Below are 23533 nucleotides of genomic sequence, written 5' to 3'. Positions count from 1 at the left end.
CTTGGGGGAGTGGTCTGGGGAGACCGGGTGAGCTTTGTTCTAGATCTTGGGTTGCCACATGGGGTGAACCTCCTTGTGAGACATCAATCAGAAGTTCATTAAATGGGATTAGGAAGTGATTCTTCAGCAGGATTAGTGGCTAACACGAATTTGTTTTAAAAAGGAAGTGATTCAGCCATAGCCGTGCACATAGTAGGACTAGTCAATGCCATCTCCTGCATCGCAGCCCAGTAGAGACGAGATGAGCTGGGCATGTGTGTGTACACACTTGTGTGAATGTATCTGAGCAGCAGGTTGCCTGCTGTCTGGGATTATTCCCAGCTCCCATGGATAAAGAAGCACTGGCCGTTGATTCACTGTTCCAGTTAGTTAATGTGCCGAGCCTGTGCTAGGCACTGGGGAAATATCACTGAATGAATGGGCAAAATCCCTGCTTCATGGAGGTTGTGGGCCAGTGGGGAGAGTCATTAATCCAACCATCAACACCCAGAGAAATAAGATAAATGCTCTACAGCCTTGCACTCAAAGTGTGGTCCACAGACCTACACCACCACCTGGGAGCTTGTTAGAAATGCAGAATCTGGCAGGACGTGCTGGCTCATGCCTGTAGTCCCGGCATTTTGGGAGGCCAAGGCAGGAGGATCGGTTGAGGCCAGGAGTTCAGGATCAGCCTGGCCTAACATAGGGAGACCTCATTTAAATAAATAAATAAATAGAAATGCAGGATCTCGGCCCCACTCAGACTCACTGAATCATCAGATTTTGCATTTTAGCAAAATTCCCAGGTGACTAGTATGCATAGTATTATGGAGTAAAGGCGCTGGCCTCAGGCAAGAGGCTCAGCCTAAAGGATTAGCGCTCCCTACTATAAAGAGTGAGGCCAGGCCACAGAACCATACCCCACCCACTCTGAACTTCCAGGCACTGCACCATTGGCTATGCCCCCTGTCTTACCTTCCCTGCTGGATTGTAATAAGGGGCAGAAGGGACCTGAGCTGATTCCTGCCTGTCCCCAGCACCAAGGACAGGGTAGCACTGAACAGACTCAGAGGTGTGAGGGAGGGAGTTGGCCTTTGACCCCGTCCTGCTGTCTGGTGCTGACCCACATGCTAAGCATCAGGCTTTTGCAAGCTCCCCCACCCCAGGGCTCCCAGTCTAGTTGAGTCTGAATTAGGGGTAGGTGAAGATGCGGGAGGGAGTCAGTGTGTCTTGAACCCAGGGTGAGTGTGATTTGCATGCAGGACACGCAGGATGTGCCTCTCTTGGATACCAGAGTTTGAAGCTCTGGGGTGGTGATGGAAGATGAGGGTGGACAATGGGCCGCCCATAGAGGAGAAAGTATGAAAATCTGAGAAGGCCAGGAAGGCCCTCTTTGAGGGTAGGGGAGTAGGTTTACACAGTATGGTAGGAAGTGACCTGGACAGACCCCCTCCACCAGCTATTAGCCCCTTTGAGCAAGGGTCAGATCAGATTTGCCTGATGCACAGCAGTCCTTCACTTAACATATTTTGACTGTTCGAGGGCATGAATCCCTGCTGTCTGATACTGTGCCTGACTTACAGAACAACGACTGAGTGGACAGTACTTTGACTTTGGCACCTTCTTATCCATTCTCACTCACAATCCTCATAGTGACCTATAGAAAGGGTGAAAGAGGTGAAGGTGGAGGCTCTTTCCCCACTTGTAAGTTTAGCAAACTGCCCCTCCCTAGGTCTAGCAGGTAGTGAAAGATCCAGCTCTCAGTTCTCTAGGAAGTAGAGCTCTGTAAAGATCAAAATGCAAACTTGCTTTTGCTCCAAATGGTATTATAGCCCCTCCCCCTGCCTCAGAGCATCTGTTGATAAATTCCTTCCCAGTCTAAGAAATCCCAGGGAAGGAAAGGCCTCTTCTCGCTCTCCTGAAGCCAGGAACTGCTTCCTGAGCTCTGAATTCAATTCTTGCTACTACCTTGCAGGTCTCAGTCTCAGGATCTTGGAACACTTCAAGGACAGGTAGAAAATATCTGTAGGGAAATACTAGGAGGGTCACCCTTGAACTGGAAAATCAGATTTTTATTTTTTAAATGCTTCCTTAATTTTCCTTTATTCAGGCTGGGCATGGTGGCTCATGTCTGTAATCCCAGCACTTTGGAAGGCCGAGGCGGGTGGATCACCTGAGGTCAGGAGTTTGACACCAGCCTGGTCAACATGGTAAAACCCTGTCTCTACTAAAAATACAGAAAGTAGCTGGGTGTGGTGGTGCATGCCTATAATCCCAGCTACTTGGGAGGCTGAGGCAGGAGAATCGCTTGAACTCAGGAGGTGGAGGTTGCAGTGAGCCGAGATCACACCACTGCACTCCAGCCTGGGTGACAAAACGAGACTCCGTCTCAAAAAAAAAAAAAAAAAAAAAAAAAATCAAAACAAGCACACAATTTGACAAGTCAAATAGCAATCAAAGGCTTATAGTGGTCTCTTGTACCACTCTCAGGATCTCTACTTTGTTCCATACAAGAATCCGCTTTTAGTTCATATTTTTCTCTCGAAATATACTTCCATATTTTCATGCTTATACTCCTCTCTCTTGAAACAGTAATGATTAACTTCCTATTATGATAGATGAACATTTACCTCTAAAATCTCTTATCTCCTTCCATTCTCCCTCAAATTACTAACTTTTGGTTAAATAGTTTTAGCATTTAGATTGTTACTATGTAAATATTGTTCTGTGATAAGCTACTAGTGTACTATGATTATAATTCCTTTTGTGTGTGTGTGCAACCTTTTATTTTACCTGAACTTAATAATGCCTTATTTTTTCATTTGTTCAACTTCCTTTGTACCTAAAAGGTACAAAGCTAAATCTATGGGAAGCTAAATCTTCCCATACCTTCCAGTAACACTGTGGTACAGCTTTTCATGAGGTGAGGTCAAACTTACCAGGAAACCTATAACTGCTTTTGGTGGTTGTGCTTTTGCCTTCCTGGGGCATCTCTCCCAGAGCCCTCCATCCTTCAGCTCATCTGGACTGATGGTGCTCCAAGTCAGCTGAACAGAGCTGGATCTGGAAATTCCCTTCACCATTACCTTGGGAATTCTGTGTCCTGTTTTGGATCTTCTACTTCCTGATGTCCCTATTTTCCCTTTTTTCTTAGTTTATTCTCTTGTTTCAGTCGAGGTAAAATTTTTGGAAACTTTGCACGTCTGAAATTGTTTTAGCATAAGAAGCTAAGCATGCATGTGACAATGAAATATTTGCGTCAACGCTGTGCTTCTCTGTAGACCTTTTTTTTTTTTTTTGAGGGAATCAGAGAATGGGAGATATTTTCTTAGCTTAGTATGCCTTACCTGTAGGGAAGCAGGGAAGGTGGTGGAGTATTATGGAAATGAGGGGTTAGAGTTTTGGCAGGAGGACAGGGCAGGAGAACTCTGGAGATTTCCTTATAGGAGAAGGAAACCTGAGAGGAGAAGCCCTGAGAGGGGTGACTTCCTGACTTAGGGGGACTTGGAACACAGGGAGGGTCGCTTTGGGCCCAGGATGGTGCTGAACTGGTTTGAGGGCCTCCTGGATCCATTTAAGAAGGAAGCCAACATTACCCTGGCACATGGAAAATTGAGAACATAGGAAAGTGACCCTTGGCAGGGACACTGGCAAACATGACAACAGAGAGGCTCCTTCAAGAGAGCCCTCCACTATAGGGACTGGATTGGTTTTGAGCCCAAGTGTATTACCTCTCTGGGAGATCCTAGAAGTAGGGGGTGAGGGGATTTTGCATGATACCGGTTATTGTGGTTTACTCTTAAAGGGAAAGAATTCTGTGGACTTCAGTATTGACTTTAATTTTTTTTATTATAATGTCAGTATTTGCAGGTATAAATTCCTTAGACTTTATTTCTTATTTCTTATGTGATTTATTTCTTATGTGATTGTTAAAATGGTTTATAAATTACATTCAAACAATGAAATAAAAATTCAAGTTGATAACGTTAGTCAAATGTAAAATAATATATTGTGGCTGGGCGCAGTAGCTGACGCCTGTAATCCCCAGCACTTTGGGAGGCTGAGGTGGGCGGATCACGAGGTCAGGAGATCGATACCATCCTGGCTAACACGGTGAAACCCCATCTCTACTGAAAATAGAAAAAATCAGCCAGGCATGGTGACATGCGCCTGTAGTCCCAGCTACTCGGCAGGCTGAGGCAGGGGAATGGCTTGAACCCAGGAGGCAAAAGTTGCAGTGAGCCTAGATCATGCCACTGCACTCCAGCCTGGGCGACAGAGTGAGACTCCATCTACAAAAAAAAAAAACAACAAAAAAACACAAAACTATATATATATATAGAGAGAGAGAGAGAGAGAGTTTTGCTGAGACTACATCACTTGCACCATGAATATGGCTCTGACTTCTCCATAGCAGGTTTTCTGGGTTAGTCATTCCTTGGGCCATGTGATGACTAAAGTCACCACTTTTAATTTTATTGATTGATTGATTGAGACAGAGTCTCACTCTGTCACCTAGGGTGGAGTTCAGTGGTGCAATCATACCACACTGCAACCATGACTTCCTGGGTTCAATCGATCCTGCTGTCTCGGCCTCTTGAGTAGCTGGGACCATAGGCATGCACCACCATGCCTGGCTAACACCATTTTTTTCTTTTGAATGAGCTGCAGGGATTCCTTCATGTAGCAGGCCATGATACCAACAGACCCAAATATAGCATATATTTATAAAATCTACTTTTTTTTTTTTGCCTCATCTCAAGATTAAAGTAGCACTACCTGATAATAAATGGAAATAAAGACTTCAAGTATTAGGTATTTCTTACAAGGAAGTCACTTATGTGATCCAGAATATGCTTATATGAATGTGCTTACTATCACAAAAAAAACCACCTATGTGATCCAGAATATGCTTATATGAATGTGCTTACTATCACGAAAAAAACCACCTATGTGATCCAGAATATGCTTATATGAATGTGCTTACTATCGTGAAAAAAAAACAACATTCAAAAATTTTTATAAATTCCCACATGAATAAGAATATACTCTTGGGCCAGGCACGGTGGCTCACACCTCTAATCCCAGAACTTTGGCCGAGGTGGGCGGATCACCTGAGGTCGGGAGTTCGAGACCAGCCTGACCAACATGGAGAAACCCTGTCTCTACTAAAAATACGAATTAGCTGGGGGTGGTGGTGCATGCCTGTAATCCCAGCTACTCGGGAGCCTGAGACAGGAGAATCGCTTGAACCCAGGAGGCAGAGGTTGCGGTGAGCTGAGATTGCGCCATTGCACTCCAGCCTGCGCAACAAGAGTAAAATTCCGTATCAAAAAAAAAAAAAAAAAAGTATGTATTCTTGGACCATACTTCAAACTAAGCAATTAAACATTTTAAAACATTTATCTAAATAAATAACTCTTTGGTTAGAAGAAAGTTGCCATTACAGACTATTTATAAATTAATAAAGGTAAGAAGAGTACATATTAAAATCTAAAGGAAGTAGTCAAACTTGTGCTCAGAGGAATTTCATAGCCCCAAATATGTCATGGAGACAGAGTTAGAGGAGCCCTGGGGTGGGGTAGGGATACCAGTTACAAGGCTACTGCAGCATCCAGGCAGGAAAGGGTGGTGGTTTGCTAGAGGTGGAGGTGCAAGTGGAAAAAAGTAGATATACAAAGCTATAGAAAGAATCGGCCATTGGCTAACATCATCCTAATCCACCAAAGCCAAACACTTTCCCATTTAATCATAGCCTCAGGCCAATCCTGAAAGGTTGGAATGGTCATTTCACTGGTAGTCACCCCTGGTCTGGCTTGCCTAATTTAAGGAGTAACTAATTTCAGTAGACCTATTAGCTCAGAAGGAACAGACAACATTGTCAGAGACGGTTCCTCCACTGCTCCCACCAGAGGGCACCTAGGTTAGCTGTTTTTTTCCTGTGAATTCTGTCAAACCACTGAGGAACCTATTTCTCTAGTTAAATAAATTGCTCCAGAACACAGAAAAAATGGCAGTTATCCCAATTCTACCTACTATGTTATCTAATTATGCTATCAAAACCTGATAAAGGAATACATAAAATATAGCCTAATCTCACATATGAAAGATGATGCAAAACTTGTCAGCAATGTATCAGCAAATTAAACTTAGTAAAAAAAAAAAAAAATACACAGTCGTGCAGTTTATTCTTGGAATGCAAAGATGTCATTTTTAGAATTATTTGTTCCACATTGTAGGAGCTGTGGATCATCACCTTTATAGATGATGAAAACTGGGCTCATAAAGGTTAAGTGACTTACCCAGGTCAAGCTGCAAAGTAAATTATCCAGGACTTGCTTCCAGGTCAGCCTGACTTCAAAGTCACTCTCCTTTCTCTCAAGAAGAAACAAGTGGAGGTGGAAACTTGGATGAAAAGCTCCAGGCACCAATAAAATTCTTCAGTTCACCCTAATATCTCCCCCTCCCCTACACCCACACCCACAGTCCAAATCTTGAAAAGAGCCTTTCCAGCCATGATGATAGGTCTTTGGTTTCCTCTTTTTTTGTCTCTTTCACTCCCCACCCCCTCCCCACACCCCTATAATCCCCTCTCTCCCCTTTCCCTCTTTCTAATCTCCTTTCTCCCATCAATTTTTGGAGATAAAAGCGCCACCTGTTGGCCGCCTCATGTGCACCTGATTTGAGCAGGAAATCATTGCAATGAAGTCAGGATCCATTTGGATGCTATTTTGGGCTGGCAGGAGCCCCTGGTGGCTGAAAGGCACTTGCTCCAGCAGGGAAATCAATTGGTGCAGAAGAGGAAAACTAGCTGCAGTTCCCACCTCCTCTAGAAAATCATCCTCCCCACTTCCTCTTGGCAGGCTTTGGTAGTTGCTCCACGGCAAATGGAATTGGAATGGGTGTGAGGTTGGTGGCCCTAGGTGCAGACAATTTATCTACTCTAAGAGGGAGACAGAGGAAAGGGGGCTGGGCTGGGGGCAGAAAACCTGGGGTCTAGTCTCAGGTCAAATACTTAGGCAAGCCCTTTCCTTTCTCTGCCCTTCATAGCAATTACTGCCTCTCCCCAAGCCCCTTGATTGTGCCAGGCCCTGTGCTCTTTCCCAGCTGAGGACTCAGAGATGGATCAGACACTGTCCCTGCTCAGAGAGCTCAAATGTTGGCAGATGACAATATAGTATGCAGAATGCTTTATGAGATAAGGAGTTGCTAGGTTTCCTTGGTCACTCACCAATTCCCGCCTCTATCCTGACTCAGCCTCAGTCTACCTCTGAAAATAGAGAATGTGCCCTATCCTCTCTGCCTGGGTAGGGACGGCCTTTGTGACTGCTAAAGCATTGTGATGATGGGTGAGGATTTTCTACCCTGCCTGACTGGGGCTTCTCAGACAGGGCCTGTGTCTTCTCTGCTCCACTGTATGGGCAGCCTGGCCAGAGCTGAGCATACTGCAGCTTTGGTTTGAACTGCCTTTATCTGGAGGCTGGACTTGGGGTTTAGGGAGTTGATGAGACTTAGAGACAAGAGGCCTGGACCCTGCTTGAGGGAGACACAGGCCCCACCCTGGGCATCAGTCTGTCTCCCTTGAGTTATGAAGGGGCTTCCTTTGTGGGCTTCACGAAGGAAGGCTTTCTGAAGGTGGTGGGTTGGAGTTCTGAAAGGAGGGAGGGGAGGGCCTGCTGCTCCTGTTCCTATGAAATCCCTTCTTCCTCTATCCATCCTAACCCCTGTCCAGCTGGCAGACTGAAAAAAACTGACTACTTTCAAAGTAATTTAGATGGGACCAACAGAGGGAGGGAGCCAAAGACAGAGGGATGGGAACAGAACAGGAAGGAGGAAAGGTGGAAAATCTGGGGTCCTGCCTAGCAGACTCAACTGCTTCCCTGTCTGATGGATAGGCAGGTGACACTCACAGGCACCTCACATGTCTGGCTTCACGTCCCTTGCTTTCAACATTCATAGCCACCAACCATATTTTCAAGTTGGAGCCCATAAAAAGTGTTCAGCACACAGTAACAGTTTTTATTCTTATGTTCTGAACACTCAGTCTTATTTACTGAAATAATCCAACCGTTTCTTTTAAAGTTTTTATTTTATTTTATATTTATTTTTATTTATTTAATAAAATAAAGTTTTATTATTTAATTGTTGAATAAGTAATACATTCACTTCACTTGGCTTTACAAATATAAAAAAGTTGTCCATGAAGTCACCCATTTGTTTCCAATTTGCCGTAGTGGATAATCAGTTACTAGATTTTTATTCATCCTTCTAGATATTTTTGTTGCACATGTAAACCAATACAAGTACACATTATTTTCTCCTTGAAAAACACAATTGGATGGATGTTTACACTGTTCTATACATCTTGAATTTTTTTTTTTTTCCACTCAACAATGCATCTTGGCTGGGTGCAGTGGCTCATGCATGTAATCCCAGCACTTTGGGAGGCCGAGGTGGGTGGATCACTTGAGGTCAGGAGTTTGAAACCAGACTGGCCAACATAGTGAAACCCGGTCTCTGCAAAAAATACAAAATTAACCAGGTGTGGTGGCACTTGCCTATAATCCCAGTTACTCGGGAGGCTGAGGCAGAAGAATCGCTTGAATGTGGGAGGTGGAGGTTACAGTGAGCGAAAATCACATCACTGCACTCCAACCTGGGTGACAGAGCGAGACTCCATCTCAAAAACAAAAACAAAATGAAAAACAAACAAACAATGTATCTTGGAGCTTTCTCCAGATGAGTACATAAAGAACTTCTATATTCTACTTTTACAGTATACTACTCCCTTTTTTAGATGTTTCATTATTTGCTTAACCTGTCCTTGATAGACACTTATGTTGTTTCCAACCTTTTGACATTCCAAACAGCACTGCAATGTGACTTTGTACATATGTCATACCATATGTGTGCAGGTACACCTGCAGGAGACATCCCTGGAAGTGGATTTCCGTGTAGCCTTTGTCAAGGCACCATGCCCCCTGTGTGGTCACACTGGTTCCTTTCAACAGCAGACCCCTTTTATTTCTCAAAGGGACCCTTGGTGACCACAGTCAGATTTTCACCTGCTCAAACCCCACTGTCTTCTTCTCCAGGGCCTTCCCATCAGTCTGCCACCAGAGTCCCTTCACAAGGTATCCTGGCATCTGGATTTGGAAAGCGTAGGTACTTGCCATGCCCACCCCGGGGTGTGCTGTGCCCTGGCTGTCAATCCATCCAGGGTGGTGGCTCCTTCTCCTTTTTAGCTCCCAAATCCTGGGTATCCATGGCAGGTGTAGGGAACTGGCTTTCTGGACCTCCATCATTCAGGCTTCCAGTCTTCCTGCCAAATGGTGCTGTCTCCCCATCTGGGCCCCCAGTTGTGACCCCTTTCTTCTGACCATAGGATAATGCTGTAAGATCTGCTCCTCTACTATTTCAGATTTCCCATTTCATTGCCTCTAGTCCCCCAGATACGACTGGCCCCAACTTGGAAGGAAGGCGTGGATGAGGGAAGATAACACAGAGCCCCTGTGAGAGGTGTTCATGTAACTAACGGGGAGTCAAACTTCAAGGCTGGAAATGTGGCCCTTGGCAGACTGGGAACCTCTGGGTTGCCCAGGCCTGTGATGTCAGCTCATGTAGCAGTTGTCACCATTTGGGGCTGACCTAGGCAGGGGATGAGAAGGAGGCTGTTCCAGCAGCCCCTGAGGGGGCTGGGCAGGGCAAGGCCAGGCAGTCACATGATTATTATTGTTGTGATAGGTATAGCACAATGGTTAAGAGCCCTGATTCTAGACCCAGATTGTCTGTGATGGGGATACACTTCTCATAAGTTGGATGAGGAAACTGAGGCCCTGGAAGAGGCAGGGGCATGCCTGAGGTCACATAGGAAGGCAGGGAGAAGACAGAGAGTAGGGCCCAGGCCTCGTGGCTTAGGCCCCACTGTTCCTCTGCAGTTGCAGGAACAAACCAGTGGGTAATGCATTCTCATGGCAGGATGGAGATGTCCCTGAACATGTCAAGGTTGGAGAGGAGGGCAAGGAACCTCACTGAGACATCCTGATCCATAACAGGCTCCAGCTAGAGCACTAGGTCTCAGGAGTCCCCATGAGGTGGCAGGCTAAGAAATTTCCCTGGTCCATTTCCAACCCAGCTATCTGGATACTTTACAAACGAGGAAATGCAAGCTTAGAGAGAGATTAATTATCTGAGACTAGTAAGTGATAAGAGCATAATCTGAACCCAGCTCTAAGACCTGAACTCTTCTTGCTACACCTGGGTGCCTCTATGATTCATACTCAGTGATTACCCAGCCCCTACTCTGGCACTTCCAGTGACAAGGAGCTCAGAGTCACCAAGGTAACCTATTACATCTCAGAGATAGCCCTGTTAGAATGTTCTCCTTGCATGGAGACATAGAAAGTGAGGCTTTTTACCCCTTTCTGGCTCTCTTTTGCCTTGGTCTCTCTGTCCCAGATCAGCCCTGAGGAGATCTGGAGATGCTGGCTGTGTTAAGCCTTTATTCTCCAGGCTAACTACCTCAGACCTTTCTTTCCTGTTTATAGGACATTTTCTCAAATCTTCATGCATTAAGCAGGGTTAGGTTCAGTTGTGAATGACAGACTGGCCCCCCCAATCCCACATCAGTGGTTTAAACAAGACTAAAGTTTATTTCCCTTTTACATAACAGTCAGTGCAGGCAGCTCAGGGTGGTATGGCAGTTCAGTGGTCTCAGAGACCCAGGATTCTTCTCTTTCGTGGCTCTGCTATTTGTGAAATTCAACTCAACTAGCAGAAATCCACCTCAACCTAGCTTAGCAAAAGGGGAGATTTCTTCCTTTTTGAATGTCTGGAAAGTCTAGGGGTTCTAGTTCCAGGCAGAGCTGCATCAGGGACTCAAACACTCTTTTTAAGTCTCTCTCTCTCTCTCTAGGCTATTTTCCTCTGTGTGTGGGCTTTGATGTCAAAACAGCACTCTCCATGTGGCAGGGAGATGGCTTCTGACAGCTAAGCCTGCGTGCTTGTCTTCTGATCCAAAAGGAAAGGCGCTCCTCCCAGAGTCCCAGAGTGCCAGTCCCGTGGTCTACATATTCCCAAATCTCAGAGTCCATATGTCAAATCATGTAGAAGGGGTGACTGGCTACTTAGGTCACTTACCACTGCCTGGACCAATCACTGGGCCTTGAACTTGCAATGGTGTGTATGACCCAGCTGGTGGCCTGTCTGCTCCTGGGGAGTAATTGTGAGGGGGACAAATTGGACAGCCCCATCAGGACCACATGGAACACAGGAGGGAAGGTTTCCTTCAACAGAGGGCCGAGACATGCAAAAGCTGTAAGCACGTTCAGCTCATCATGCCAGGGAGACTGTGTTTTGTTTTACAAGCAATGTGGAGTCCCTGGAAGGCTTTGGCAGGGCTCAGTCTGGAAGTTGGTTTGATTTGTCACAACCATTTTAAAAGGAGGAAACTGAGGCAGAGAGAACAGACAAATCCAATGACTGCTAGAGCCAGAAACCATGGATAAACTCTGTCTGAGAGGGAGACATGTTCTCCTCCCCTCAAAAATGGGGACTGATAGGGGAGAAGCAATCTCTGTTCTTAGCGAACACATAGTTCTATTGATGATCTGAGCTACAACCTCTGTTCTCAGCGAATACAGAATTCTATTGATGATCTACTGATGAACTCCCTAGAGTTCTATAGGGAGTCCCAGACAGAGAGGGAGATACGCCATACCTTCCTTTCTTCATTCCTCTTTTCTTTCTTTCATTAATATATCCACATTCTCTAACATTAATTGAGCACCTATTGTGTGTCAGGCTTTGTGCCTGGTAGGAGGTAGAGTGATTAATAATGATGATGTAAAACATTTATTGAGTTTTTTTTTTTGTTTTTGTTTTTGTTTTTTTTTTTGGGACAGAGTCTCACTCTGTTGTCAAGGCTGGAGTGCAATGGCATCATCTCGGATCACTGCAACCTCCACCTCCTGGGTTCAAGCAATTCTCCTGCCTCAGCCTCCCAAGTAGCTGGGATTATAGGTGCTCACCACTGTGCCTGGCTAATTTCTGTATTTTGTTTTGTTTTGTTTTGAGATGGAGTCTCGCTCTGTCGCCAGGCTGGAGTGTGGTGGCACCATCTCGGCTCACTGCAACCTCCGTCTCCCTGGTTCAAGCTATTCTCCTGCCTCAGCCTCCCAAGTAGCTGGGACTACAGGCACCTGCCACCACGCCTGGCTAATTTTTGTATTTTTAGTAGAGACGGGGTTTCACCATGTTGGCCAGGATGGTCTCGATCTCCTGACCTCATGATCCACCCGCCTCGGCCTCCCAAAGTGCTGGGATTACAGGTGTGAGTCACCGTGCCTGGCCTAACTTTTATATTTTTAATAGAGATGGGGTTTCGTCATCCTGGTTTCCAACTCCTGACCTCAGGTGATCCACCCGCCTCAGCCTCCCAAAGTGCTGGGATTACAGGCATAAGCCACCATGCCCAGCCTTTACTGAGCTCTTTCAAAGTTTCAGGCAGTAGGCTAAGTGCTTTACATGTGCATCATCTCATTTAATCCTTACAGCAATCCAATGAGGTAGGTACAATTATTATCCCCATTTTGCAGAGGAGGAAAGATAAAGATGAACGCAAAATGAGCCCTGTTCTCAAGGAGCTCACAGTCTAAAGCAGGAATCCCAAACCCCCGGGCCATTAACTGGTACCTAACCAGTGACCTGTTAAGAACGCAGCCACGCAGCAGCAGGTCAGCTGCAGGTGAGCAAGTATTACCACCTGAGCTCCGCCTCCTGTCAGGTCAGTGGCCACATTAGATTCTCATAGGAGCACAAACCCTATTGTGAACTGCGCATGTGAGGGATCTAGGTTGCGTGCTCCTTATTATTTATTTATTTATTTATTTTTTGAGACTGGAGTCTTACTCTGTTGCCCGGGCTGGAGTGCAGTGGTGCGATCTCAGCTCACTGCAACCTCTGCCTCCTGGTTTCAAGGAATTCTCCTGCCTCAACTTCCCGAGTAGCTGGGACTAAAGGCACCCGCCACTATGCCCGGCTAATTTTTGTATTTTTAGTAGAGGCGGAGTTTCACCATGTTGGCCAGATTGGTCTCAAACTCCTGACCTCAAATGATCCACCCACCTCAGCCTCCCAGAGCGCTGGTATTACAAGGCGTGAGCCATTGTGCCGGCCTGTTGTGTGGTCCTTATGATAATCTAACTAATGTCTGATGATATGAGGTGGAACAGTTTCATTCCAAAATTATCACCCCACCACCACCTTGATCCATGGAAAAATTGTCTTCCATGAAACCAGTCCCTGGTGCCAAAAAGGTGGAGGACCCCTGGTCTATAATAAAATCTACAGACTGAAAAACAAATAACGAAACCAGATGGAGCTAAGAGCTTTGGGAGCACAGAGGTGGGAGTCATGTGAGCGCAGGAGTGTTGTCAGGGAAAGCACCTCACAAACTTGATGTGTGAAATTAACCAGGAAGGATTAGGAGAAGTGAGCCTGGCTAGAGTGAGCCACTTGCAGAGGTGAAGAGGGAAGAAAGAGCAAATCAGGTGTAAGTAGAGTACAGGAGTTGGAGGTAAGGCTGGACAAGCAGGTAGGGGCCAGGCTGCCAGGTATCCTGTGCAGACAAGGAACCTATACACAGAAAGTGATGCAGCCCTGGGCAGGCCTCAGGCTGCTGAGCAGGTTATCACTGGAGCCTCATGCAAATCACGCTTCCACCTTTTCCACTAACTCTGTAATTGCAAGCACCAGAAGGCCTCCTGTTGATCTGGGGTGGCAGCAGTGCCCACTGAGTGTATGAGCAGGAGAGGTTTCTCAGCTCCTCCTTCCCTTGGGTGGTGGTGGTGGATGGGGGAGGGTGGTATTTGCCAGAGTTGAGTCTGTTCCCAGACCTCAGCCCTGCCCACTTGCTGAGGTAAGAAATGCAGCCAACCCCTGAAATGTGAAACCCTTCCAAGTAGCTTGATCTGGGCTGAGGATGGGGGAAAGAAGGGTCTGGCCTCCCAGCACAGCATTGCTCTGCCTGCCTCATCCTGGAGCAATGACCACTCTCCACGTTTCCTCCTGCATTTCCTTGCTCCAATTCAGGTCTCACCCACCAAAGTGAGTTCTCCCCCAAATTACCTGCTCCCCATCCAGGTGAGATGAAGAGGACCCTGGCCTGGGAAAGGGTTTGAGTTCCTCCTCTGCTACCAGTTTGCTGTGTGATTTTGGGCAAGTCATCCCTCTCTCTGGGTCTCAATTTCCCCATCGGCGAAATTAACTTTGAAAAATCTACAGTCCAATTTTGGAATGAATAACTTCAGTCTTTATTCACTGGGGGGTGGGGTGGGGTGGGGCAGGGAATGGCATGCCCAGCATGCAACACAAGGCGTGGGTGGTGTGGATTCACGGTCTTTTTGGAGAAGAGCAGGCAGGAAGCAGGTCAGCTGTGCGGTGTGGCCTGAGAATGAGCTCAGAGCAGGAAGAGGGGAAGAGGAACTGGGCTGTCCAGAAGGCTTCTTTCTGGAAGAGGCAGGACTGGAGCAGGGATTTGAAGCGTGGGTCAGGTTGGAAAAAAAAAAAGCAAACATAAGAAAAGAGTGGAGTCCGGAGGTTGTAAGTCTCTGGATAACTTTTCCAAGCGGGTGGAATGGGAGTAGGGTGAGGAAAGGGTGCTTTGTCTCAAAACTTGTCCTCTAGTTCCTGACTCTCTGCGTGGATGAGAGACTCCTCCAGAGGTCGCTGTTCCCCAGGAATCCATCACTAGCGTCCGCACCGCGAGGCCAGAGCTCCCACTGTCCCCTGGCTCTGCTTCTGTGAGGCTTACGCGGCTCTGCATCTGCCCAGAGGACACAGAGACCTGACAATATTTCCGCCCCCACGAGGGTACTTACGGCCTCGCCAGTTACCCTGTCTGGGACTCAGAAGGGTTACACGCGAAGGCGAGCGCATGTGCACGTCTGTGGTACACGTAGGTAGCTATGGCTCTGCACCCTCTCTCCTGCGCTGCCCCAATTCAGGGCCCGGAAGGGCATCCGGTTCCCGAGGTGCCACTGTGCCAGCAGGCAGCGTGTAATTGGTAGGAGGGAGGCTGCCGCTGGAGTATTCTTGGCTGTCCCTCAGTGCGATCCCTGCATGAACTCCTCCTTTTCCATGCTACAGTCACAGACACTCAGCCCAGGCGCACGGTCGCACATCCTTATTCCCCATTAAGGTCTCGCTGCTGACCCCAGCAGGTTTGTCGTCCCCGACCAGGTCGCAAGGCTTCAGACTCTGGGGGGAAGTCGTGGGCCTGGATGATGAGGCTTCCAGGCAGTCCTGGGTCCACTCTATGGACACCAAGCGTGAGGTCTGGAGGGAAGGACACAGGACACAGGATGCAAGACAGGCGCCCGTCACTCAGGGTCGCAATCCGCCATACAGAGCCACTGTTGTCCAGAGGACAGACACATGAGGACAGAGAAAGAGAGGCTTGGCCCATGGGGCCGAGGAACCCACAAGAGCACACTTAGACATGAGGTTCTCCCTTCCACATACCTGGAAGCGTCCCCCACTGCCCCTGGCCGCCTCTGGTCTCAAGAGCGTGGAGGCTTCCCTACCACTCCGTGAACTCTGGATCTTCGGGACCGGCGGGTTTTAAGTGACGCTATTTTTGCTCTCTCCTGAGGTTGCAACCCTCTTCCCACAAACAACAGCCGACAGGCTCTGCAGCTCGCCTTGGTCTCCACGCGCAGTACTCGCAGTACTCAAATGCAGAGTGCTTAAGCGAGCCCCCTACCACATAGTCCAGGGTTGGGGGGGGGGGAAGTGGGGCTGGGAGGGGACAGTGGCCAGGAGTAGTGGAAAGAGAAGATGGAAATTCATACTTTCGAACTTTGCCCAGCAGATGTGTGGGGGTTACGGCGGAGGCACCTGCCTCTGATCCAGCACCTGAAGTGGGCAGGTGGGCTTCAGAGTTGAAGGTGCACACACTGGAGTCCCAGTCATTTCTGTGCATGGGTAACATGTCTGAGGTCTGCCCCGGCAAGTCGCAGGATCTGGAGTCTCCCGCCTCCCACCTGGGCTAAGGGAGCTGATCGCTCCTGAGCAGCCAAAGATCCGGGTGGAGAAAGGGGCCGGGAGATATAGCGGCTGAGGCTAGACAGCTGTCTTGCTTTGGAGCTGCAGCTAGGTCCGGAGTGGGAAGGAGGAGGCTCACGCGGGCTTTGCCGCTTTCCCCGAGGGTGGCCAGTTTTGTGAATAAAATTAGATAAGTCTGCGAGCGTAGTTCCCCAAGCCCAGCTCAGGCTTCCGTTTGCAGCGGCGCTGGCCGAGCTCGAACCACTGAAAAGGGCCGCGTGCAATCGTTCAGCTGTGCCTCGGGACAAACTCTGCTTTAAGCCAGTGCTCTCCAGCTCTCCAGCAGTTTCCTGATTGTCTTAATTAGATCCGTATAATCGCTGGAAGGCTTTTCTTTCCCAGAGCCGAGAACAGCTCATTTATGGGGACCAAAAGGAAGAGAGGGAGAGATGACCCGGACGCCACTGACAGCAACGTATTCTTCGCAAAAACCACTCAATACTAGTGGAAAAACCCAACAGTCATCCCCCGCAGCCCGCCAACGCTTCCTCCCAATTGTTCTGGGCTGCACGAGGGAGACGGCCGGGCCGTGGAACAGATGCAGAAGGAGGCCGGGCACGACCAGAGACGCTGTAACCCAGACCCGCAGAGTCTGGGGCTTTCCGCTCTTTGGCGGCTGCAGCAGGCATGGGTGCTGGAGCCCAAGGCTTCCGGAAAAGGGTCGAGGTTTTCGCGGAGGGAGCGACGGACTCACGCGGGTTCGCAGGCACTGCTGCAAGACGCCGAACAGGCTGAGCCCGCAGGTGGAAGAAGCAGGGGTCACGGGAGAAGCAAAGAAAACGAAATAAATTCCGAATCCCGCGGTCGCCCTTCTCCCAGACCCCAGTGCGCTTACTCCTGACACTGTTGAAAACAAACTGGCCCAGAACCTTGGAAGGGACGAGAGACTACTAGAAATCCCTCTATACAGAGCAGAGCTCGGTTAGGGAAATAGCTATTTGGACAAACAGAGGGGTTCTGGGCTGGGAACCCGGACATGTAGGTCCACCTCAGCTCAGGGCCCCTCAAAAGCCTGACAAGTAACATGATCTCCTGGACCTCAGTTTCAGCTCCTGTAAAAAGTATGTATATGAAGGGTCTGGATTCTCCCTCCCCAACCCTGCAGAGCAGAGGCTGGGGATTCTGTACTCCCCTTCCCCAGTGCAGGTCTCAGTAGCAGTGAATGTGCAGCAAGGCCAGGCAGAAGCAAGGGCTGGCTGCTGCAGTTGCTTGGTAGAACTTCTTGTCTGAAGCAGGAAATTTGGGCAGCAAATGCCCTGGCTAGTCTTACCCTGACTGGAGCCTGGGTAGCCAGGGCAGTGCTGGCAAGGAAGGAAGCTGCTGGTTCCCATTTGCCGTTTTAGAAATGAGGACATTCAGGTCGGGCGGGGTGGCTCACGCCTGTAGTCCCAGCACTTTGTGAGGCCAAGGCGGGTGGATCACCTGAGGTAGGGAGTTTGAGACTAGCCTGACCAACATGGAGAAACTTCATCTCTACTAAAAACACAAAATTAGCCGGGCGTGGTGGTACATGCCTGTAATCCCAGCTATTCTGGAGGCTGAGGCAGGAGAATCGCCTGAACCTGGCAGGCAGAGGTTGCAGTGAGCTGCTGAGATCACACCATTGCACTCCAGCCTGGGCAACAAGAGCGAAACTCTTTCTCAGCAAAAAAAAAAAAGAAAGAAAAAAGACATTCAGAAGGTGAAATGGCGTAGGATGACGCCAACACTGTTTTTCTCTCCACTTATTTAGATACTAGCAGAGCTGAGCTGGCTTGGAGTTGGTGTGTGGTCCATGGTGTGGGGTATCTGTGAGTGGGGTTCTGGGAGTGTGAGACAGATATCCATGTAGTCAAGAGCGAGCTTGAGGTATGTGTAGGGTTGCCAGATAAAATAAATCTGCTAAATCTAGCAACCCTAGGTATGTGAGTTTACTTGGACTCATGCAAGAAGCTTCTCTCCAAGACCTTTTTCCCCCAGATAGTATGTCACCCAGGAAATTCCAATTCCAGGGCTACTAGTCCCTGTCCAATTTGCTGTCCATGGTTTGAGGACGGGATTTCTCTTTTTTCCAAGGACAGTTTATGCTGGAACAGCACATTAAGTGGATCGCCTTGGTCAGAAGTCCCAGAGGGGGCCCAGGCGACTTGCTCTCAAAGGACGTAAGTAGTCACACCTACCTTCCATTTTTTTCTGCCCTTAGCTGGGGGCGGGGTGGGGGGATGAACTATTTTGAAGATTCTGTGAAAAGGACTGCAATACAACCTGTTCTATCTCTTTGCAGGAGCCTGAGTAAGTTCTTTCTCCCTATCCTGGATCTGTGTAGCTCCATCTGTGGAATGGGAGAGTTGGATTAACACCAGGCCATCCCGTAGATTGGAGGCTGCTGTTAGATGAAACTGCGAAGTGTTCTCAGTACCCTTTCCTAAATGGCCTAGAATATGGCTACACTTATTACATCAGTTCTGAGGTAGGTGTTACTAGCCTCCTTTTTACAAAGGTAGAAACAAAGCGCAAAGAAACTTGCCCAAGGTGACAGAGCGGGTAAGTAGTGAAGCCAGGATTGGAACCCCAGAAGCCTGACTTAGGTCGCTGCTCTTAACTACCATGCAGACCCGGAAACTCAGGCTCCGAAGCGGGGAAGTCATCTAATGAGGGTCACACAGCCTTGCGCCAGCGGAGGCGGCTGGGATTCCGACCTCGCACGCCCGAGCTTTGGCCACTGTGCGGCGCTGTCGGGGCAGCAGCCCAAGCATCCGCTCAGTTCTTGCTCACGTCCAGCGCCCATCTCCCCCTTCCGTGCCCCAGAGGTTGAAATGGGCCCACTCTGTGTTGAAGCTGCTTGTTTCTGGGTCCTGGAGGGAGGCCAGGGGAGAAAGAGGTCTAATAGCATGGACAGGAACCTGGCTGGTGAGAAACAAGGCACAGGACCAACCTTACTTGCACAAGACTTTTGAGATGAAGGCAACACTTGGTCGAGGTCAGGGTTCACTGACCGGGTGTCGGGCGGGGGGCGAAGGGGGTCCTGCCGCCTGTCGGTGGGGCCCAGAACCCTGGGAGCCAGGAAGGTAGGGGGTGTCCAGTCCTCAGGGCAACTGGGGCCAGGGAGAGGAGAGGGAGAAATTAAGCGGATTCCCGGACCCGTGAACAGACACACCCAGGCAAATGCCCTTTCCACAGAGACTCGTGGAGAGTGAGACAGTCACAGATACCGAGACAAACGGATGCCGAGACCGAGAGGGTCGGAGGACAGGCAAACTCGGAGCGGCAGACCGGCCCGCGCCCCAGGAACGCGCCCACAGCTGCCGCCGCTCTGCCGGGCCTCCCCACGCGGAGAGGGGTGGCGGGCTCGGCCGCGGAGGGAGGAGTGGGCGCCGCCGCAATCTCACCTCTCCCAGGCCCAAGGCTACGGGCGCCAAGTTTGCTCCTGGTGATCACTCGAATGCGTCTCCTCTCGGGCCGGAAGTCGTGCGAGCTCGGGTGGGCGCCGCGGGCAGCGCTGGGGCAGCGTGGGTCCCGGCGTCTCAGGCTCGCGCTCCCACTGCGCTACGGCCCCAGTGGCCCGGGCGCCGCCTCGGGAAGAGGACGGGTGGGGACTGCCGCCACTTCCCTGGCTGCGGCTGGCGCCCGAGTGAGCCTTAACATCCAGGGGCTGAGCGTTCTGAAGGCGGCGGCTCCACGGAGCGCAGGGTGCAGGAGCAGCGGCGAAGACAAGGGCCCACCTCCGGCCACTCCAGCCCAGCTCCCGCCGCGGCGGCGGTTTGTTCCCGCCGGGCCCCTCAGCGGAGGCGCTACGCCCGCCCCTGCCGCCTCGCCCCACCCCGCCCAGGGAGCTCCGCCCTGGCCCGCGGCTCTTCCGCCTTAGGCAGCCGCTAGGCGGGAGGGACAGTCCCCCACCCCCAACCACTGCAACCCCGAGGGGACTAGGGGCTGAGGCCCGCCCAGGTAAGGAAAGGCCTCAGCTCCTTCCGCCCCTGCGGCGGGTCCCAGCTCGGGCTCCTGGGGTAATAGGGGGGGACGCCGACTGGGCGCGCCCTGGAAGGTGAGCGCGGCCGAGCTGGGCCGCCAGGGGGCGCTGCGGAGCCGGGGGACACCCCTCCCTGCCTGCCTCAGTCCCCCGCCCCCTCCCCGCCCGCGCGCAAAACGCACTCGCCCCAGAGGCAGCGCGGCCGAGTCGGAGCCGCTGCCGGAGCGGAGCCGGAGTGTGGCGGCGGCGGCGGCGGCGGCGGCGGCGGCAGCGGCACCATGACCCTGGGCAGCTGCTGCTGCGAGATCATGTCCTCCGAGAGCTCCCCGGCCGCGCTGTCCGAGGCCGACGCAGACATAGACGTGGTGGGCGGCGGCAGCGGAGGGGGGGAGCTCCCAGCCCGCTCCGGGCCCCGCGCCCCCCGGGACGCGCTCCCCCACGGCCACGAGCCTCCCCCGGAGGAAGCCGAGGCAGACGTAGCCGAGGACGAGGAAGAGTCGGGTGGCTGCTCGGACGGCGAGCCCCGAGCTCTGGCGCCCCGGGGGGCGGCGGCCGCAGCGGGGAGTCCGGGGCCAGGCGCGGCGGCGGCCCGCGGCGCAGCGGGGCCCGGGCCGGGACCGCCGTCGGGGGGCGCGGCGACGCGGAGCCCTTTGGTGAAGCCGCCCTACTCGTACATCGCGCTCATCACCATGGCCATCCTGCAGAGCCCCAAGAAGCGGCTGACGCTGAGCGAGATCTGCGAGTTCATCAGCGGCCGCTTCCCCTACTACCGGGAGAAGTTCCCCGCCTGGCAGAACAGCATCCGCCACAACCTCTCGCTCAACGACTGCTTCGTCAAGATCCCCCGCGAGCCAGGCAACCCGGGAAAGGGCAACTACTGGACGCTGGACCCGGAGTCGGCCGACATGTTCGACAACGGCAGCTTCCTGCGGCGCCGCAAGCGCTTCAAGCGGCAGCCCCTGCCGCCGCCGCACCCACACCCGCACCCTCACCCGGAGCTGCTGCTGCGTGGCGGGGCCGCGGCGGCGGGGGACCCCGGCTCTTTCCTGCCCGGCTTCGCTGCCTACGGCGCCTACGGCTACGGCTACGGGCTAGCTCTCCCGGCCTACGGCGCACCCCCGCCGGGGCCGGCCACGCACCCGCACCCGCATCCGCACGCTTTCGCCTTCGCCGCGGCAGCCGCCGCCGCTCCTTGCCAGCTGTCGGTTCCCCCAGGCCGCGCCGCCGCGCCTCCACCCGGACCTCCGACGGCCTCGGTGTTCGCGGGCGCCGCATCTGCCCCAGCTCCTGCGCCCGCCTCAGGCTCGGGCCCGGGCCCCGCAGGCCTGCCCGCCTTCCTGGGCGCCGAGCTGGGCTGCGCCAAAGCCTTCTACCCGGCGTCCCTGAGCCCTCCCGCAGCCGGCACCGCGGCGGGTCTGTCGACCGCACTTCTGCGCCAGGGTCTCAAGACGGACGCGGGCGGTGGTGCAGGCGGCGGGGGCGCCGGGACAGGGCAAAGGCCTTCCTTCTCTATAGACCACATCATGGGCCACGGTGGCGGCGGGGCAGCACCCCCGGGCGCCGGCGAGGGTTCGCCGGGACCGCCATTCGCGGCAGCCGCGGGTCCTGGGGGCCAAGCCCAGGTCTTGGCCATGCTGACTGCCCCGGCCCTGGCTCCGGTAGCGGGCCACATTCGCCTCTCGCATCCCGGGGACGCGCTGCTGTCCTCAGGGTCCCCGTTTGCCAGCAAAGTCGCCGGCCTTAGTGGCTGCCACTTCTGACCGCAGCAGGCCCAGGGCCGGTTAGGTCCGCACTCCTCAGCCTCTCCCGGGAGCTCCTGCGGTCCCAGCGGAACTCAGGGAGTCTATTTATGAAGTCTCCAGACCTTGGGCCGGCACGCGTGACTCGGCACTTCAGTCTCCACGCACAGAATCTCGCAGATAGTTGGGACCAAGCGGGCTCTATCGCTCAGGGCGACAGGCCCGGGGCTCCGCGAAGAAGTCGCAGGCCAAGATCCTTTACAGTTTGAGAAATAAAAGCAGGGGGGTGGGGGCTTCGTTTTTCCCCTGCCTCTGCGCCTCTCGGCGAACACATTCCCGGAGAGATGCCTGACCAGGCTCCACGGATCCCACCAGAAACACCAGCAGAGGGTCTCCCTTTCTGCCTTTCCCCTCTCACTTCTTCCCCAACGTTGAGACCCGGCTTGTACAATATTATAATTTAAAGACATCTATTATCTGCTTTGTGCTTAAAAGAAAAATTCAACTTTTTTTTTTTTTTTTTTTTTGCTGTTCTCCAAGGAAGTTCGTTTCCTCTGAAGCCTAAACCAGTGTCTACGCAGGCGGAGCGGAACGGAGAGGTGAAGCAGGGGGTCTTTATATTCCCAGCAGAAACCCTGGATCCCACTCCACTGAGGAAAATCCTTTCTCTTTTGTGTTTGGGTGCTTTTAAAGAAATTTCTTTCCTTTCCCTTGACTGGCTGGGTCCAGCCATCCCCGGCCAGCAACCCTGTCAGTGTTCCACCCTGTCCCAGGCCCTGTGATATTTATTGTGTCTAAAGGCAATGAGATTGGGTGGAAGAGAAGGGTCTGGGCCAGGGACTGGAGAGGTGGGGTTGGAGTGGGCAAGGGCACACCCTGTGGCAGGGGGTCCTGTAATTTTATGTAAATATCTGTACAGCGGGCTGCTCGGAGTTCTCTGTCCACTGGGTGTGCATTGATTTAAACTTCTCCACTGTGGGGAAACTCTGTGAAATCGTCTGATGGTCTGTGTGGAAGAAAAGAAAAATCTGTCTACCCCCTATTCCCCATTGGTGTCAATTGAATAAATGTATGTGAACTTCAGCAGTCACCAGCTCTGTCTGCTTGCCTGCACTCTCCCTGGCCCCTAATGGGGCTCTCCCAGAAAAGCTTAGCTCCCCAGCAGAGGGGGAGTGAGGAAAGGCCCCTGGGCAGCCCACGCAGGCAGAGAAGGGTTTGAGCTTAGAGGATGCAAGGGGCACTTTAGTCTTGGCCTTCAGCTGCTAATGAGGCCGAATCTCTGGGAAGCCTGTGGCCTCTCCCGCACTTTCATTTTCGTTCTAGTCTTAAGAAGGTTTTTGGCTGGAGTTTTGCCTGGGGTTGTGTTTCCAATGCACCTGAGGATTCTCATGTCCTTCTAGTTTGGATGTTGGCACAGCTTGGGCAGATCTGGGTGCTAAGGGTTCATGAACACTCTACCCACTAAGTACAATTTAAGGTGACTATGTCTGGTGATGTGTACTCCGTATGCCTCTATTTCTGAGTGAAGGGCTTTTATGGAACTTTTGATTCGTTTTTGTGTTTGTCTGGGTTGGCACAGCTGCTTGCTTTTTTGTCGTGTGTGTGTGTGTGCGCGCGCGCGTGTGTGTGTCTGTGTGTGAACTGTATTTCAGAATATCTGCATTTTTATTTCTATGTATGTCGGTGAACATGTCTTTGTGATGTTTGTGATTCTCAGTCCTGTCTTTCTGTCTCTGAGAGGAGAGGTTTCTCCCTGGCCGCTTTA

The 23533-nt window shown here is 51.5% G+C and overlaps 1 protein-coding gene and 1 long non-coding RNA gene across 2 annotated transcripts; one reads left to right on the top strand and one right to left on the bottom strand.

Moving 5' to 3' along the window:
- Positions 1 to 14264: 14264 nt before the first annotated feature.
- On the bottom strand, positions 14265 to 19445 carry LOC103224860 (uncharacterized). Its single transcript, XR_012089673.1, has 2 exons — positions 19003 to 19445; positions 14265 to 17719 (listed from the first exon to the last, which is right to left on the bottom strand). It is a non-coding gene; the product is annotated as an uncharacterized lncRNA (long non-coding RNA).
- A 340-nt stretch (positions 19446 to 19785) lies between these two features.
- Positions 19786 to 22852, top strand: FOXD2 (forkhead box D2). Its single transcript, XM_007978836.3, has one exon. The coding sequence runs from the start codon at positions 20308 to 20310 to the stop codon at positions 21787 to 21789; it is 1482 nt and encodes a 493-aa protein (XP_007977027.3). The 5' UTR covers positions 19786 to 20307; the 3' UTR covers positions 21790 to 22852.
- The last annotated feature ends 681 nt before the right edge of the window (positions 22853 to 23533 follow it).

This window comes from Chlorocebus sabaeus, chromosome 20, assembly GCF_047675955.1.
Source record: "Chlorocebus sabaeus isolate Y175 chromosome 20, mChlSab1.0.hap1, whole genome shotgun sequence".
In the NCBI taxonomy this organism is placed as follows: Eukaryota; Metazoa; Chordata; class Mammalia; order Primates; family Cercopithecidae; genus Chlorocebus; species Chlorocebus sabaeus.
The sequence above is the reverse complement of the archived record's forward strand: the minus strand, read 5'-3'. Positions and strand labels throughout refer to the sequence as shown.